Genomic DNA, 16,916 nt, shown 5'->3' with positions numbered 1-16,916 from the left:
TATCCACCACCATCCAACACAAAGGAGGGAAACTGCCATGCAAGAAAAATAAAACAAAGACAGTACTTTCAACAAGCTCTTTGATAAATTTGGATATGCTTTAGAAACTTCTGCTTTCAAACTGTTTTAAAGTAAACATGTAGTTCAACAAAAAACATTCTCAGGTCTTTCATCACCGTCTGTACAGTTAATTCCTTCTTCTGGGAAGGAAAGAAGGGACTCTGCTTGGATATGTAATATTTCAGAAACAAATCTTTAAAAATTAAGGAGGCATGGGAAAAATACAAACATTCAATCAAATCATGATGCTTTGCAAAATGGACCATTTGCAAAAATATGTGATGTTGGTTATTTGCCTATGAGAAAATCCTATCATCACACAATTTTTTTACAATGTTAAAATATATGTATAAAATATATTTTGGAGGAAGGATATTAATTTCATTCCCTCTCAACCAGTTAGGTGTACAATTTACTGCATAAAATGATTTTTGAAAAAGCTGAAATTCACCACAGAAAACTGCAAATTTCATACATAGGTAAAAAAGTTAAGATTCACAACCAGTTACTAACCCAACAGTTTGACTTCCAGCATGTTAATGCTAGCTCCCTTGAAAAAGCCACATTGAACACACAGATGATACACCACAAATGTGTGTACATCAAGCACAGGGCACAAAAGCTGTCCTTTCCAGAGGCAAAAGCGTTACACAGAGCGGTGTGGCACAGCAGAGCTCGCGGACCTTCACACCACTACGTCCACACGGGGCCTGATTCACACACGAGGACACACAGCCCGGACGGCCTGACAGCCCGGAGGCCCTGTTCCTTCTCTTCTCACGGCCCCGGGCCAGGAAGGCTCTAGACTATCTGGGCCTTTTCAGACACCGTCACATGAAACTGAGACACCCTTCCCCACAGAAAAAAAAAAAAAAAAAGCCAGTCTGAATTCTCCCGCTGACCCACCCCCAGCATGTTTGGAACTGAACAAGCTCTTCCTAGGATGTCCCCTCTGGGGACGTTTCTCCTCCCGCCGTCGGGGGGCGGTGCAGTCTTTAGGAGGTACGGTCTCCAGCGGGGCTGGGTCCGTCTGCCTGACGGGTGTGGCTGGTGCTGTGGGGCGTGGAGTCTGGCTCCTACCGGGCCTCCCCAGGACGCCTAGTGTGGGAGCCAGGCACCCTGCGCAGACAGACGCGGGCTGAGCTGTGCACCCGCTGGGCCGAGAGGCAAGCAGAGGCGCACGAGACGCAAGCGCGCAAGAGCAGCCTGTCCTGGCGCGCCCGGTTCCACCTCCACCTACCTGGACATGGAAGTGTCGACTGACAGTGAGGATGGGTAGGGCTGCCTGAAGCCTCCCGTGATGGGATACACAGGCTGACCTTGCCTGAGGTCACAGAAGAGAGGAACCCATCAATGACAAAACACGAGTTACCAACCAGCAACCAGAGTTTGATGAAGGGAGGCCCTCAACCAGAATCTGGGGCGTGTTATGAAGGGGGTACTGCTTCAGTCACCCAACGGCCTCCCTTCCTCACCCTCCGCCCACCCAAAGCATCACTAGTGCCTTGAAGGAACTCTCCCACTGCAGTCCATGGATGACTCGCTTCCTGCCCCTGCCCCTCTCCAGCCCCACTGATGCTTTGAACAAAGTAGGTGTGTAAACAGCTCTTACTGAATATAACAGAAGCTGAGAATGGTGAACTATTCTTTTTAGGATAATGGATTCTTTATCAGAATCTTTGAGAACTTCAGGGAAGGGAAGAAAGGAGGAAATAAAAGTTTATATAAAAATGAACACATTTTTGAAAACCCTGCACCCCACCTCCCACCCTTACACCCATGCTGCAGGCAAGAAATAAAAGATCAATTCATTGGAGTTATTTTCTCTCTGCTCTGAGAATTCCATCTCTCCCTCTGTTTTTCCTACATGTCACATTTTTCATTTACACAGTCTTTATTTCCAGATGCCACTGATGGAACTCAGCCCAGGATTATTGCCCTTAAGTAGCTAAGTTCAGACAGAATAATTGATGTAGGTTTGGAAGTGTTTGCATAATCAATTAAATTCAAACAGAGTTACTGACTGCGAGAGTTAATGCTAAAGAGAAGAGAGAAAGCTGGAATATCCATGACAGGATAAGCCCTCCTTATGAAGAAGAGATAATGTCAGGATGTGAGGGAGGGAGACTGGGGCTTTCTCCAGGGGTCTGTAAGGACACAGAGTCAGGAAGGAAAGGAGAGAAAATGTTTGCTGAAGGTGCAGCCCTTTGTCCATGGAGTGAGCAGTGGGGCGAGAGGAATGGGAGTGAGGGCAGGGAAAGCTATGTGCTAACTAACAATAAAATGATAAAAATAGGCTCCACTGTATGAAGTGATTGTTTATTCCCTAAATACATTTCTTTTTCTTTACCTTTATAATTATAAAAAACCTGAAAACAGTGGTATGGATCTTTCAGAAACAACAAAATAAGAGAACATTTGGATTCTGAAAGGATAAAGTCCATTTGTCTGTTTTTCACTCCTCTGAACTCAAACTGGTGCTTACTTTATTAAAGTTCAAAAGACGCTTTTGCATTTGTACAGTTATTTGCCATTTACGTCACCTGCCCATTTATAAGCAAAGATCGATATTCAATATATCTAAGGTTGTGCTTCAAAAACATAAGTTGTTCATAAAGAACTAGAAAAGAAAGACCACAGTGAACACTTTGTACAGGCATAGTAAATGCCCAGAGCCACAAACTGAATCCATAAAACTATAAGCTTCAAAGCGAATGCTACACAGTCATTTTCTACACATATTAGCAAACGGACTCAGTCCATTTCAAAGTCTGTATGTCTTTTAATCTTTTAAATTGAAATGAAATAAAGTTAGCACCTCATGTGTTGAAGTTTCTTCAACTCCACAAGTGTTATTATTCATAAAGCTAATTTCCATAAACGGGGAGTAGAAGATATATGTTCAGACGCCTGGCTGCAGGTTGCAAGAAGGATCTTACCAGCCAAGAGGTGGGGTAATCTGTCCAACACCACCCGGAGACAGGGGATAAAACGTAGGGATCTCGGGAGCTGGAGGATGTCTGGACATGCCTATTAAAAAGAACAATGGAGAGGAAGATTCACAGGACATTCGATTTCTGAGAGAAATAGAAAGGCAAGAAAATGCATTATGTCATTAGAACTTAAGGTGGAGAATGAGACAATATTTATTTTTGTGATTTAACAGAAGTCAGTTTGTTATCTTTACTCAAGATTTCAGCATCTGAGAAAACACGTCTGAAGGTGGTACCTCTTGAGGGGCTCCTAAAACAGTAAATATACTGCGAGTAAAACGGCATCAAAACGAGACTGTAAAACTACTTAAGCTTGCGCTCATCATTTTACACTGGTCAGGAAAATGGTAGACAACTGTTTTTGTGTAGAATGACAGCACTTCATAAGCAGAAGGCCTGCCATGGTGTTCAAGAATTAGGTAAATCGCTCGTTTCAGATCTTCACTGGCTCCCTTATGGGCACATAGATTTGGGAAATGTGATACCTCAGAGATCAAAGATTAATTGGAAATAATCTGCAGCCCCATAATGGTCGCACGTGATATGATTCATCTGGTCTCTGGCACTGCAGCTCCAACCGGGGCTCTTCACTGGGTTGAGTCCCCTGGGCTCCGAGGTCAGGCCGGTCTGGATCAGCTGTACTCCACAGACAACGAGTGTGCCACACTGTTTCTCAAGCTCACACTCCCTGGAGCACACTACCCTGCTGCTGTGAAACCACCCAGAGAACACGCCTAATCCTTGTCCCATTTGACATCTCTGTCTACATCTTACCTTGGGTACTGGAAAGAAGGGGTACGGTGCATACATAAAAAAGCAAAACAAAACGTTATGTTCATATCTGGGGGAAAGTGATTCTGAACAGAAGACAGCCACAGGAGTTTCTTTACACAGTTAATCTGGCTTTAAAAGAGCATTATCCTGTATAAACATATATCCCCAGGTTTAACAACCCGAATATACATTCAGTGGCTATAATTATATTGCCTCATATGCAAAATCAGGTGAGTATACAGATGTTCTTTATGTATTCTGCTTTTTTACTATTCAAAATGTCTGTGAATTCAATTGGATATTAAAAGATATTGAAGGCCTTGAGCATATGGGAATGGGTTAAGAAGTGTTGTCTTCAAAGTTGATGTTAATTTGACTTTGAAGTTAGGACAAACTATTCTTTAACTCTTAGAAGAAGTAGCTAGGAAGGAGAAAGGTCTTTAATCTCTTTTGACGGAGTTTACATGAGATCATCTCAGGTTTTGCTGTTTTTAAAAGGAGTCTAAAATCTTCTTTTTTCATCTCTTATCACTTTCAAATTTAATGAGTATTTTTTTAAATTCCTTTATATCATCAATGCACCAAAAACATTGCATACAATAGGACCTAAGGCAGTTCTGTGGATCTACTCTCTCTCACTGAAGCAGAGCCCCTGGCAACTGTTTTTATGGAAGCTGGGAGTTCACTTTAGCAGAGTTACCATAAACTCCCTTTATAAAAAAGCTGTCAATACTGCTTCTTTTGATCACAAGAGGAGCCCTTGGGATTTGTTTTAACTTGGGCCTGGGGAGGCAGGGGCACCAGGGGGCACATAGCAGAATCATAGGGCAGTCTCTCCAACTTGCTGCCTCCCTCATCTCCAGATTCTCCACAGCTCTCGTTCTGCAGGGGGGTTGCTCAGTCTTGAAAAGAAAAACCTGACCAACACAGAAGAACATTGGGAACTTTGTGGAAACTTGAACTTGGAAATCATAATTAGAGGCTGAACTTTGTGAATGGTCTACTTTAACCCCTTTGTTAGGGAGATGAAGTGACTGTTTAGGTGCCTAAAAAATATGACTTGTCCTGGGATCTTATCTCTGGGATGCAGAGAAGCAAACTACTTTCAGTCACATGTCTCTGAGCAGAGGAGCTTAAAACATGCTCTCCACACTATCTGTGTTTTTAAGCACACTGACAACAGTGCATTTGTGATCTGGTGTAGGAATAACTTGACAGAACAAAAAACACAATTTTTTTTCGTATTTGGATTTGATTTTACTGCTTAAAAACAAACAAGGGAACTGCCATTTACTTAGCACCTGCTACATGCTAGTTCCTATGCTGGGTATTTAATTTGACTGTTTCTATTAAAATGCTACTCATATTTCAGATAACTTTCTCTCATGAACTATTCTCTCTTACTGCTGTGAGAAGTCTTTCTTCTTAGAATCTACAACATTTTATTTGTACTTTTAACATGGTACTTAAGATGTTCTTCATTATGTTTTACGGTGAGTTTGTGCAAATGATTTCCTGTATGAGCTTATACACTGCTGGGAAAAAAGAGAACATTTTTTCCCTTATCTGTGTATCAAACCATGGCTGTCTCCCAGAGGAGGCTCTAAATACAATTCTGAGTGACTAAACAAACGAACAAGTGAAACAAAAGGACACATCACCCACGCCGGGTCAGTACTATAAGCCATTTGCACGCACACACACGGTATGGCTTAGGTCATTACACGAGCAGAAGAAAGTGGATCTGTGTTTTCTAAATAGCTCACTGTTGTCTTAAGATCCCGTTTCCAAAGATTCCTAAAAGTGTGTGCCTCTCTACCAACTCCTGTGCCACACAGCATTTATTTAACGAGTATTTATTGAGCACTTATTATATGGGATCCTCTGGTGGCTCAGATGGTAAAGAATCTGCCTGCAATGGGGGAAACCTGGGTTGGGAAGGTCCCCTGGAGGAGGGCATGGCAACCCATTTCAGTATTCTTACCTGGAGAATCCCCATGGACAGAGGAGTCTGGAGAGCTATGGTCCATGGGGTCACAAAGAGATGGAAACCACTGAGTGATTAAGCATGGCATATATGCTGGAGGCTATATGCAATACATCCTTAAATTTTTTTAACTTTTATAAATACAGCTAAAATGATTCTGCTGTCAGACTGCATGGATACAGTAGTTCTGCCACTCACTAACTGTATGTTCTTGAGGAAGTTGTTTAATTATTATTCTGCAGAATCAGAATAAAAACGAAATAGAGAAGTACATGCATTCATATATAATAAAGAAAAGTGCCTGGTAAGTGCTGTGTTGCATGTTTGCTGTTATTTACAAGGGCACAAATACATAAACAGGTACATAAACCCAGTATTTCCTAAAAGCTCTTCCTCTTAACATTTTTATCAGACACAATGAGAGGAACAAAATGATGGATATTAGCTTCCTTTCTTCTTCTTACACCTACACCTGCACCCACCACCCTACCCTAACACACGTGCGTAAAAACTAGTGTGATTCCTAACAGGAAATTAACCTAAAGCTATTTTCTTAAAAATAAGAATGTGTTCTGCTGACAAACTGTTTGTATTTATTGAATAAGCCCAACTAGAGTTAGAGTATGAACATGAGTTTCTTTTTTTTTTATTTCAGGGGATAAAGCTAACCAGCCTCCCAGGAACTTTGAAATCAGCAGCTTAGTACCACCATGCTGTAACCAGCTGTACATGATAGAACCAAAAGGCAGGCAGGGGAGAGAAGAGTAAAGCCGAGAGACCCAGTAAGTGTTAGACTTTTCTCCCTCATACTTATTTTTTGGTGATGATTGTACCCAAGTGGAATGATACAAACTCAAGATCATGTAAATTGATTCTTAAACCGAGGTTTTATATCCCCCTACCTACATAGTGATGGGATACATTAAGTCTATGACAAAAAAGTAATTAAAAACAGGATTTTTATATTACAACAAAAGCAAACAGTATCATAGAGTAGAATGCAAAAATCACAGATTTTTAGCACAAAATATTTCAAAGAAATTGCAAGCAGTTTCTGGTCATGCCCCCAGTCCCTTCTCTAGTTCTGAAAAGTTTGTTTAAAAGAAAAGGTTTGAGGAGTAATGATAAATTACAATTATTAAGGTAAAACAAGGTAGGGTAGCAGTAAGATATGGAAACAGAAGAGAAAATGCAATTGTAATTGGTAGCCAGTTAGAAAAATTTCTGTTTTAAAAACTAAACTCTCCTAGAATTTGTGAGAGAAAAACTACTGAACTATCATGTGTTACTCTTTTAAAATTTTTTATAATGTTATTCTTTTAAGTAAGTTCATTTCAAAGTGCTCTGAACGGGGACTGGGATAAGGTAAATACTATGTAATTGTTATGTAAAGAAATAGTTTAAAACTAAATAAAACATACTCTTGGATTCTTTTTGATAATAGCTTGTCTGGGGCTTTTACACCTATCTTTAACTGTCATCCGCATCTTTATGGTCCCCAGACATGCATCTCTAGCTTAGGCCCTGCGCTGGGACTGTGACCTGCACATTTCCCTTCAGACATCCCAAAGGGACCTCAAACTTGCCACACCCAAGGTCACATTCTTGAGCTTTCCTCTCAAACTCAGCTTTCTTCCTAAGACACTTGTCTTAAGTTTCCTTTCTCACTACATATTCACAGATCTGCCTCTGTTGTTTCTGATTATTTGGAGGTCCTTTACAAAAGGAAGTATGGGAGAGAAAGGGTTGGAAATGAGAATAAAACAGAGACAAACCCAGAAACATCCGCCACAATGATTCTTGCCTTCTCTAAGAAGATCTACTGGGGCTCCAAGCAAGCAAAGTCCTACTAAATTGTCAAAGAGTCATCTTTTTAATAAAGGTGGGAAATGAAGATGATATATATTTAACCTAAAAGTGTTCAGAGAGGTGAGAAAAACACTCAACCTCTGAACTTCACTGTTATTTTAACACATTTACTAAATACTGTTGTTCACGATCCATCCAAGATAGGGCTGGACAAAAGGGAGAAGTGCTGGAGAAGGCATGTTTGACCCCTTTACCCTTTACATTCTCTGCCTTCACATGGCTTTACAGGATCTTTCATTTTGAACACCTCAAGATTCTGCTGAGGTCCAAGTATGTATGTGCATGAAGAGAGCAAGGGCTCCCCTGTGAACACACTGCCCCTCTCTCAAGGTCTTCCTGAGGATGCTGGGACCAGGAGGCTGCGAGAACCTGTGCTTTGTGTCCGTCCGACAACCAAACCAACCCTCACGCCTCAGGTTACAAACAGGCATTTTGATTTTTGAGACTTCTTATGATGTATGTTTCTCTGTAAACGATACAGAAGCAGAACTTGGTAACAGTGTACAGAAGCAAAATAAGGTTCATGTTGCTTTGAATGCAGACCCACTCTAGTATTTCTGCCTGGAAAATCCTATGGACAGAGGGGTCTGGTGGGCTATAGTCCATGGTGTAACGAAGAGTTGGACACAGCTGAGCGACCAACACTTAGTCTGTTTTGACTTTAGACAGAAATGGTTTTGCACTTTATGTGTGTGTGTGTTAAGTCGTTTCAGCCGTGTCCGACTCTTTGTGACCCTATGGACTGTAGCCGCCAGGCTCCTCTGTCCATGGGATTCTCCAGGCAAGAATACTGGAGTGGGTTGCCATGCCCTCCTCCAGGGGATCTTCCTGACCCAGGGATCAAACCTGTGTCTCTTAGGTCTCCTGCATTGGCGGGTGGATTCTTTACCACGAGCGCCACCTGGGAAACCCTTTGTACTTTAAATATAATTTTTGTTGAGAAACAACCAAAAGAAAAGAAAACACAACAGGGATATTACTGAAACCAAAGGAAATCACAAGCCTCAAAAATATAACATTTGAAGAAAAACACCTCCTACTTTGTCCCTTTTCTAACTTTTTTTTTCAGTACTATCATCAACACGTAGTACATGCTGAAATAAATGAATATGGCAGGGGGTGCTGAGGACTGAATTTGTAATATATTTTCACAACATATCGGTTTATATTGTGATCATAGATCTTCAGAGCTGTCACGGTGAAAATGACCCTTCACTATTTTTTTTTAATCCCGAAAAAGAAAAGGCCAACAACAAATTCTTGTATGCTTATTTAAAAATTGCTATCAAATACATTACTCTTATCTCCTACACACGTGTTACGACATGAGCAGAGGCACCGGTGAGCTCACTCAGACTGGTGAGACGAGGCTCTTCCTTCTCCAAAGAGGCCTGGGCAGCAAGGCTCTCACCTTGTTTGGAGTTGACATCTGATGGGATGTGTGACGGGTGTGATCCTGGAGAAAAGTGCTCGTCGCTGTACGTGATGAGAGGGGTGAGAGGATGGACCGCGTGGGATGGCTGCACCACGGGCACTTTATTTGACTGCAAAGTAACCACAAGGACAACAGTTAAGACAGACTCCCAGCTCCTGTCTCCTCTCTCCTCAAAAGTCAACCAAGAATTATCTCCAGACCTAAACAACTGAAATCATCTGCTCTACCCACTTAAGATTTTCAGGATTTTCTCATGTTAAATACGCCTTGAGTACATGAATATCCCACCAAGAAAACGATCAGTTATTTAACCAAGGCCCCTTTGGAGATTTAGATTGGTCACTATTACTCCATGACATCAATTTTCTATACATACATATTTACACCCCTTTTGGATTATCTCCTTAGCTTAAAGTCAACAAACAGTTTCTGGAGCAAAAGTTATGAATGTTTTAGTAACTCTATTCATTACATATGTTTGGCATAAAATGGGCATTCAATAAACATTATGACTAGATAAATGAATAAATATTCCAACTTGAAAGGCAATTTTTTAAACAACCTCGTATATATAAATTTGCTGTAATGACATCATCTTAGTTTATAAAATTCATAATCCTAGAGTTGTAGAGCAGTAAATCTGGCTCAGCTAGTGAAGAATCCGCCTGCCAATGCAGGAGATACAAGAGATGTGGGTTCGATCCCTGGGTCGAGAAGATCCCCTAGAGGAGGAAATGGTAACCAGCCCCAGTATTCTTGCCTGAAGAATCCCACAGACAGAGGAGTCTGGCGGGTCCATGGGGTTGCAAAGAGTTGGACACGACTGAGCATGCACACACAAACAGAATTGTACATCCTTAAGAACCAAATTATACCATTTTTTCATGTTCTATAGTTTCGCCAATCAAACATGACCATCATTTATTATGCCTTAGAGCTGCTTAGCTCATCTTCAGTTCCTCTAGGTTCCAAAAGTATTAACAGATAAAACGGAGTTTCTAATCTTGGGTTTAACTGCATAATGTGAAGTATAGCTTATAAGAACACTTCAAATTGTTGACATTTATATTTAACATATTTATGTCTCTTATTTGTTTAAAAATAAATTATACTATTTAATTTGAAATTCTAAGACTACATAATAGCAACACTTATTAAAGGCTCAGGTTATTCATTTGGAATTCAATTTGAAATCTGGAATTCTGTTGTTTGGTTAAAGCTGAATCTCCCATGCATACTGCCCCCTCAATAAAGTGCTTACTAAGCAAATCAGTAATACAAACAAGACTCAGGCAGTTTAACCTAATTAGAGGACTGTTTTAAAAGAAACTACCCCACACACACAATTCAATACAATTATATGCACAATATGTTTCTGATTTTAAACTCATCTCCTAATTTAGGCTGTCTCAGAAAAATATCTATTTAGAAATATAATAATAAGTAACTCATGAATTTAAAAGGAACTCTAATGAATTCTAAATATTCTCTAAATCACTAGTTCAAACATGCCTTCACCATGCTAGTTTAAATAGGCTGTTACTATTCTACAGACTAAAATACATGTGAAATCACTTTCTCCAGAAAAGAATGTATTATTAACATCTTTTGTGTAAGTCCCTGAAAAATGCACAGTGTAAACTGCTTAAAGCGTAGGGACAAATCTGAATGGCTGAGAACCCATGACACACCTGTGTGTGATGGCTGCACCCACTCCATACACTGATTCTGTCACTTTTTGTTGTTGTTGTTGTTTTACAAATTAGGTATAAGAAGTACGTGGTTCCAACAGAAAGAACCATCCTCAGGAAAATCAGGAGTAATTATCCTAGTAACTCTTAATTCTCTTTATGGTTAGTAATTCTTTACACCCTATCATTACAACTCCACCCAAAGAAACTTATGAACTAAAAAAAAGCGAGGGGGGGAAATCACACTTTTTTAGACAATGATATGCTCTCCTTGCTAGATTTCCCCCTATTTTATAATTACCAGCTCCCCTCTAACAGCAGAGCTCGCACAGCTCCTATAGCCCTTGGCGTTTATTAAGTAGAGCACCATTATCAAAGCCACACGCCTTTCTCTACACACCTCTGCACAGACATCTATGCATATAAATGTGTAAAAGGTTAAAAAAAAAAGTTTCCATGCTTTTCAAGTGTTAATGATACAGTGTGCCAAGTACACAGAATGAGCTTCTCAAATATAAGGAATTTAGAGTGCTAGAGGAAGTGGGGGGTGGGTGGGTGTAAGGATGTTATTATTATAAACCCCTTTAAATATGGAAGCAAAAATCTCAACACTCAAATGCTAAAATGAATGCATTTCAACTCTACTTGAGAATAACTGTTTCGAGTTCCCTTTCAGAAGTCTCATAAGAAGCATAATTTAAACGATCTACAAAGATATTTTCTTAGGGTAGTTAAAAGGAGTAAAGCATTACAGAAATCTTCTGCAAATATATATATATATATATATATTATACACACACGCACATTTTACGTGCCTTTCTTATTTTCAGAGCACCACCTTAAGGAACTTGCATTAGCAGGCAGCATCTTCTTAATGTCTGACCTATCCCTCCAGTCATATAGCTCAGAATCTGGTGCCATGAATTTTTGCTAAATTATGCTATCCTTGCTCTCCTCTTAATTTTACGGTTTTCAACACAGATTTGCTTTCCTGTGGGAAGGAGATAAGAAGCTGAGGATTTTAATTTAAGCTCTGGCCTTGTCTTATACTTTGCAAGATGGATAGCGAAAGCAGTACTAGTAGGTGTGTTAAAGCCAACAAGGATTATGTCCATTTTTGTGGCCAAATAATAAAAGCAATATGAAACCTCAATAATATGAGCGAGCACAATTCTAAGGTTTAGAGTCTGTCTCCTGCTGACCACCTCCGCTGTGTATATAAAAGGATCCAACCGACACCACAGATGCTCGGCACAGCACCTTCCCAGTCAAGTGTCCTCAGCCCTGAACTGTGGGCTTCCTCTGACGTCAGGAGTTACTGTCCCTTGATATTACCTGCTCACACAAGGTGAGAACCTGGGCACCGCTACTTTGTGCAAGTTTTAAGACAGAAAATATAACCATTGATTCCCCATCTGCCCTTGGGTTTTTTTTTTTTTTTAATTTTTAAATTTTATATTGGAGCATAGTTGATGAGTAATGTCTCAGTTTCAGGTGTGCAGCAAAGTGATTCAGTTACACATATACATGTATCTGTTCTTTTACAAATTCTTTTCCCATTTAGGTCATTACATAATACTGAGCAGAGTTCCCTGTGCTATACAGTAGGTCCTTGTTGATTATGCATTTTAAATATAGCAGTGTACACATGCCAATCCCAAACTCCCTATATAACCATTCTTAATTCTAGTCTTTGAATCTTCAAATAACAATGTGCTGTATACTGGGGAGGAGAGTAAGTGAGGAAAGAAAGAATAATTGACCACTCAGTTTCTACAGACAAATTTATGAAACTATATTATAATGCCTGGTTACAGGTGTCTATGTGGGCATACGCGTATATTCGTTAACACCTAAAACGTGCCAGATGAGATCTGGTGCCGCTGTCCTTGTACACGGCAGCGTCCTTTCTAGGTGCCTCAAAATGGGGATGCAGGTGTTGGAGACACAAAAGAAGTATGTAAAAAACAGAACAAAAAACCCAAAGCAAAATCTAAAAAGACTGCATCAAGTACTACGAAGAAGAACCAGGTGATAAGAATAGGGAGTGTATATCTGTATCCCTTTGTATCATATTAAAGCTGAAAGAAATCACAAGTTCATTTGGGCCAAGATTTTTATTTGCCAAGACAGGAAGCTGAGAATCAGAGGTCAACAGGGATGGGTATGCACGTCGTGGCTACTGTCAGCACTTAAAATAAGACGGCTCTGCTCGCTGCACAACTCCAGGAATACAGGGTCACTGTGAAGACAGTGGGAACAGAAACCCCTACTGCACTCAGTACCACGAGACCAAGCAGGAGGGAAACTCCATCTTTTTTGGCTGGTACTCTGCTGGGTCCTGCGCAGCCGGTACAGCACCAGTAGACCCCAGTGTTCTGGATCCTTCCCCACCCTGCCCTGTGCTTTTCCCAGCACACGTCTCCCTGTATGGGGGGCGCGGATTCTTTTTCATTCAAAGGGACAATCAGGTAAGTCTTAGCTTCCAGAGAACCACCAGATAGTCCCAACAAGTGTTCCTTCCTCGATCATCTCAGGAAAACAGAATGCACAATTACTCCACCTGTACAAGATACCTGGCAGCCTCAAGTTGTCCCAAATCCTCCATGCCTGCTCAGAGAGGGGTTCAGTACCTTGTCTAAGCTCACATAGCAGCACGTGGCCAAGTCAGGCCACAGACTTTCATCTACTGATTCCAGCTACATATCCCCGGCAGGGAGCAAAGGTAAAAGATGGAATGAGCAGGTACTGGAAGCAAGGGCGGGGTGGTGGGTACAAAATATCAAGGATGGATTTGAGAAGACAACTCTCCTGTCTATAGTCAGCACCCACACAGGAGGAAGCCCACAGTACTTTCCCAAACTGGAAAACCTACCATCAGACCACCCTACCCATGTAGCACACAATAATTACAGCAAATCACACTTAGCCAAGTACAACACTTTATAGATGCCATTATCTGCCTTTTCTGGAGGAGGAAAATGAAGTACAGAGAAGGTGAGTAACTTTCCCAGAGGCCCAGAGCCGGCCAGTGGCAAAGCCAGGTTCAGATGCAGGATGCCTGGCTCTAGAGACCATGTTCATTACCAGTACACCACGTGGCCTCCCTCAAGTGCCCAGTTCATAAAATCTTGGATGCAGAGTGGACCACAGCTGACAGTACATGACATCCGTGAAATGAGCGTGTGGTCTCCGTCCCCGGCACAGGAATCACGTCAGACAAAGAGGCACCTCAGCCGGAGCGGTCAGAGCTGCACCCGCTCAACCGCCACCTTTCTGTCCGGGGTTGGAAAACACTCCGAGAAAGCCAGCTTGGTTGCCACCCAGGCTGGTCCCTGCAGGTAAAGACGGCTCTGACATCATAGCCAATAAAACCCACACCTCCTGTGGACACCAAGTGGGTGCCACTTAGGGACCCTGAGAGCCACCCCCACAGCAGCATTCCCAGAAATGACCCACTCGCAGCTGGCAGTAACTCGGGCTGTTGTACCTGCTGGCAGCCTCTGAGGATGCGGTTCTGGGAAGGACTAAAAAATGGTTCAGCTTCCTCCTGGCTCAGGCCATGGGCCTGCTGGTAAGTGGAGGGATTCGGGGAGAAACCTGCTGGCCAGGGAGCAGTCCCCATTTTTCATGTAACCAGATTTCCACTAAACTCACCATGCAGGAACAGGATGTGTGTGAGGGTCTTGAGTTCCATTTCAATTGGCTGTATGTTTGATCAACTGAAGCCAGGGGAATTTTAACACTCCACCAACTTATTATGATGAGGAATTTCACCTGGCCTGAATTGTTATGGTGGCACTTTACTTTGTATTAAACTCTGAAGAAGTCTGGTGTTTGTGAAATAGTAGCCAAATTATTTTGTATCGTGCTTTCCCTTCCCTGTCTGAGAAATCTGAGCTTCTCAAGCCTTCTCACAAAGAACAGATTTAATATACCCCAAAAGGATACAATAATTTTTGTGTTAATGAGAACTCTAAAGTAACCTGGAAAACTTTCCTAAGCTCCACCACAGTAAACACCTGACTCAGACCTGATGTGACTGTCACATCTAAGACCATGACTGGTTGTGATGCAGCCGTTCCCCGCCCCTGCCCCCCGTCTCCCCCCTCCAGATAATGATGAGCTCCAGGACTTTGCAGACTTCCTGAGCAGGAACTGGAAAAACTCTTAACGTTCACAAAGGACAAATATTCCATGAGCCCAACTCTGGAGGCAAAGGAATGGTTTCTATTGGACATCTGGAATATTCTCCCAAAGAAATGAAGGAACATGTTGTAGGGAAAGGAATTAACGTGTACTGGACACCCAGGAAGCGCCTTCCTTATAGCCGTGCCTTTGCATCTGTGGCACTCACCCACAGAGGTGGGCGAGTGCATTTATAGATGAGGAGGCAGAGTCCTTCTGGGCACAGCTACTTCATAATCAGAGGGGACAGAACTTGTGCTGGCACGGTCAGGCACTCACGTCCTGCTCGTCCCGCCCCACACTACTCACCACTCAGCCCCTCTCTCCACTGCTGCTCCAAACCACCCTGCCAGCTGAGTGTGGCCTGCCCTGGGCCCTACTGTGATGAAGAGTCTGGAAAGGACCATGGGCCACTTGGAGAAGGCTGATGTCACCAGCAGGACTCCAAGCAGAGCGCTGGAACCGCTGCTAAAATCAAACGGTGTGGAGGGCCCTCCATGTTCCCACTTCCCTATACGGTGACGATTTCCATATGTTTCCTCACTTAATCCAGAAGGTACCCCTAAGTCAGGTGTTGTGATTTATGTTTCACAGAGAAGAAAACCAAGGTTCTGAGAGGGTAAGCAGTTCATACAAGGTCACAGGATGTTAAGTAGCAGAGACAGGATTTGAACCCAAGTTGGTGACCCTGAAGTCCACAGCCTGTGTCCCAGTGCTGGCATCCTCTTGTTGCCAAGTGCATGCAATGAGCAATAATACAGTTGAATATTCAAGTACACGGGAACTGGAGGCAGAGTTCAAATCCCAAACATTCAAATGCCACTCAGGCGCTATGCTTACTTAGGTACTTCATGTAACTTTTCAGAATCTCAGTATTCCCACATGTAAAATGGGTGCAATCATACCTCACAAGATGAAGGTGAGGCTTACTGAACAATGCAAATCAAACACCTGTCAAGTCCCGGAATATATGTTCAACAAATATTTGCGGAATGGATAAAGGAAAGAGGAAGGGGGAAAGAGGGCCAAAAAATGAATACTCTGCTCCTCAAAATTCAAACCACTCATCTCTAATACACAGTACATTTTAGAATTTAGAACTGTGCTTTCTTTCATGTGAATCACCCCTCAAACTCTCCCTTCTGCAACTGGTTTAATAGAAGATAACTGGATTCTTTTTTTGTTTTCTTGACAACTGGATTCTTATATCTGCTTTTACATTCAGATCTCCATTTTGATATGTTATCTTGACTGAAGTATAAGAAGAAAATCTGACCTCAAAGATACATTGTTGAAAGGGAAGGATTATTTTAATAATTTCTTCAGATAACTGTGGATATTCTTCTTTGATACTAAACCAAAACTCAACAAGTGGTAGTTTCTCAAAAGCTAGTTGCAATGTAGAATCAAAAACCTTATCAATACACTTTTCCTACTCTTATATTAAAATTGATTGTTCTATCGAGTACTTTGAATATATCCATGTATCATTTTGCATTGGGTATATGGAAAATAGTGTTCACTGAGTTGACATATTTTGTTATACAATATAAAAATCACATTCATTAATATCATCACTCATCAGAAAAGCTTGAAGGATTTGATTATCAAGCCTATGGGCTTCCCTCGTAGCTCAGTTGGCAAAGAACCTGCCTGCAATGCAGGAGACTGGGGTTCAATCCCTGGGTCGGGAAGATCCCCTGGAAAAGGAAACAGCAACCCACTCTAGTATTCTTGCCTGGAGAATCCCATGGACAGAGGAGCCTGGCGGGCTACAGTCCACGGGGTCGCAAGAGTCGGACAGGACTTAGTGACTAAATCACCACCACAAGGAGTGGCTACACGTTTTCTCATATTTTAATTTTTGCTTGAAAGCTCAAATTTTATCACTGGCAACAAATGCTATCAACTGTTTTCAC

The 16,916-nt window shown here is 41.7% G+C and overlaps 1 protein-coding gene across 8 annotated transcripts in view; it reads right to left on the bottom strand.

Annotated features, from left to right (window-relative positions):
• LEF1 (lymphoid enhancer binding factor 1) overlaps positions 1-16,916 on the bottom strand; it is a 116,892-nt gene that overhangs the window by 29,780 nt on the left and 70,196 nt on the right. For 6 of the 8 annotated variants that reach the window (XM_061419422.1, XM_061419423.1, XM_061419427.1 and 3 more), the window contains 3 exons: positions 9,095-9,227; positions 3,000-3,090; positions 1,301-1,384 (listed from right to left, as the gene is read on the bottom strand). In XM_061419422.1, the coding sequence (XP_061275406.1) occupies positions 1,301-1,384; positions 3,000-3,090; positions 9,095-9,227 (308 nt within the window). The remainder of the gene's footprint in view (positions 1-1,300; positions 1,385-2,999; positions 3,091-9,094; positions 9,228-16,916) is intronic. The other 2 variants (XM_061419424.1, XM_061419425.1) reach the window with 1 other exon arrangement.

Source organism: Bos javanicus, chromosome 6, assembly GCF_032452875.1.
Source record: "Bos javanicus breed banteng chromosome 6, ARS-OSU_banteng_1.0, whole genome shotgun sequence".
Lineage (NCBI taxonomy): Eukaryota > Metazoa > Chordata > Mammalia > Artiodactyla > Bovidae > Bos > Bos javanicus.
This window is presented reverse-complemented; position numbering and strand designations above follow the sequence as displayed.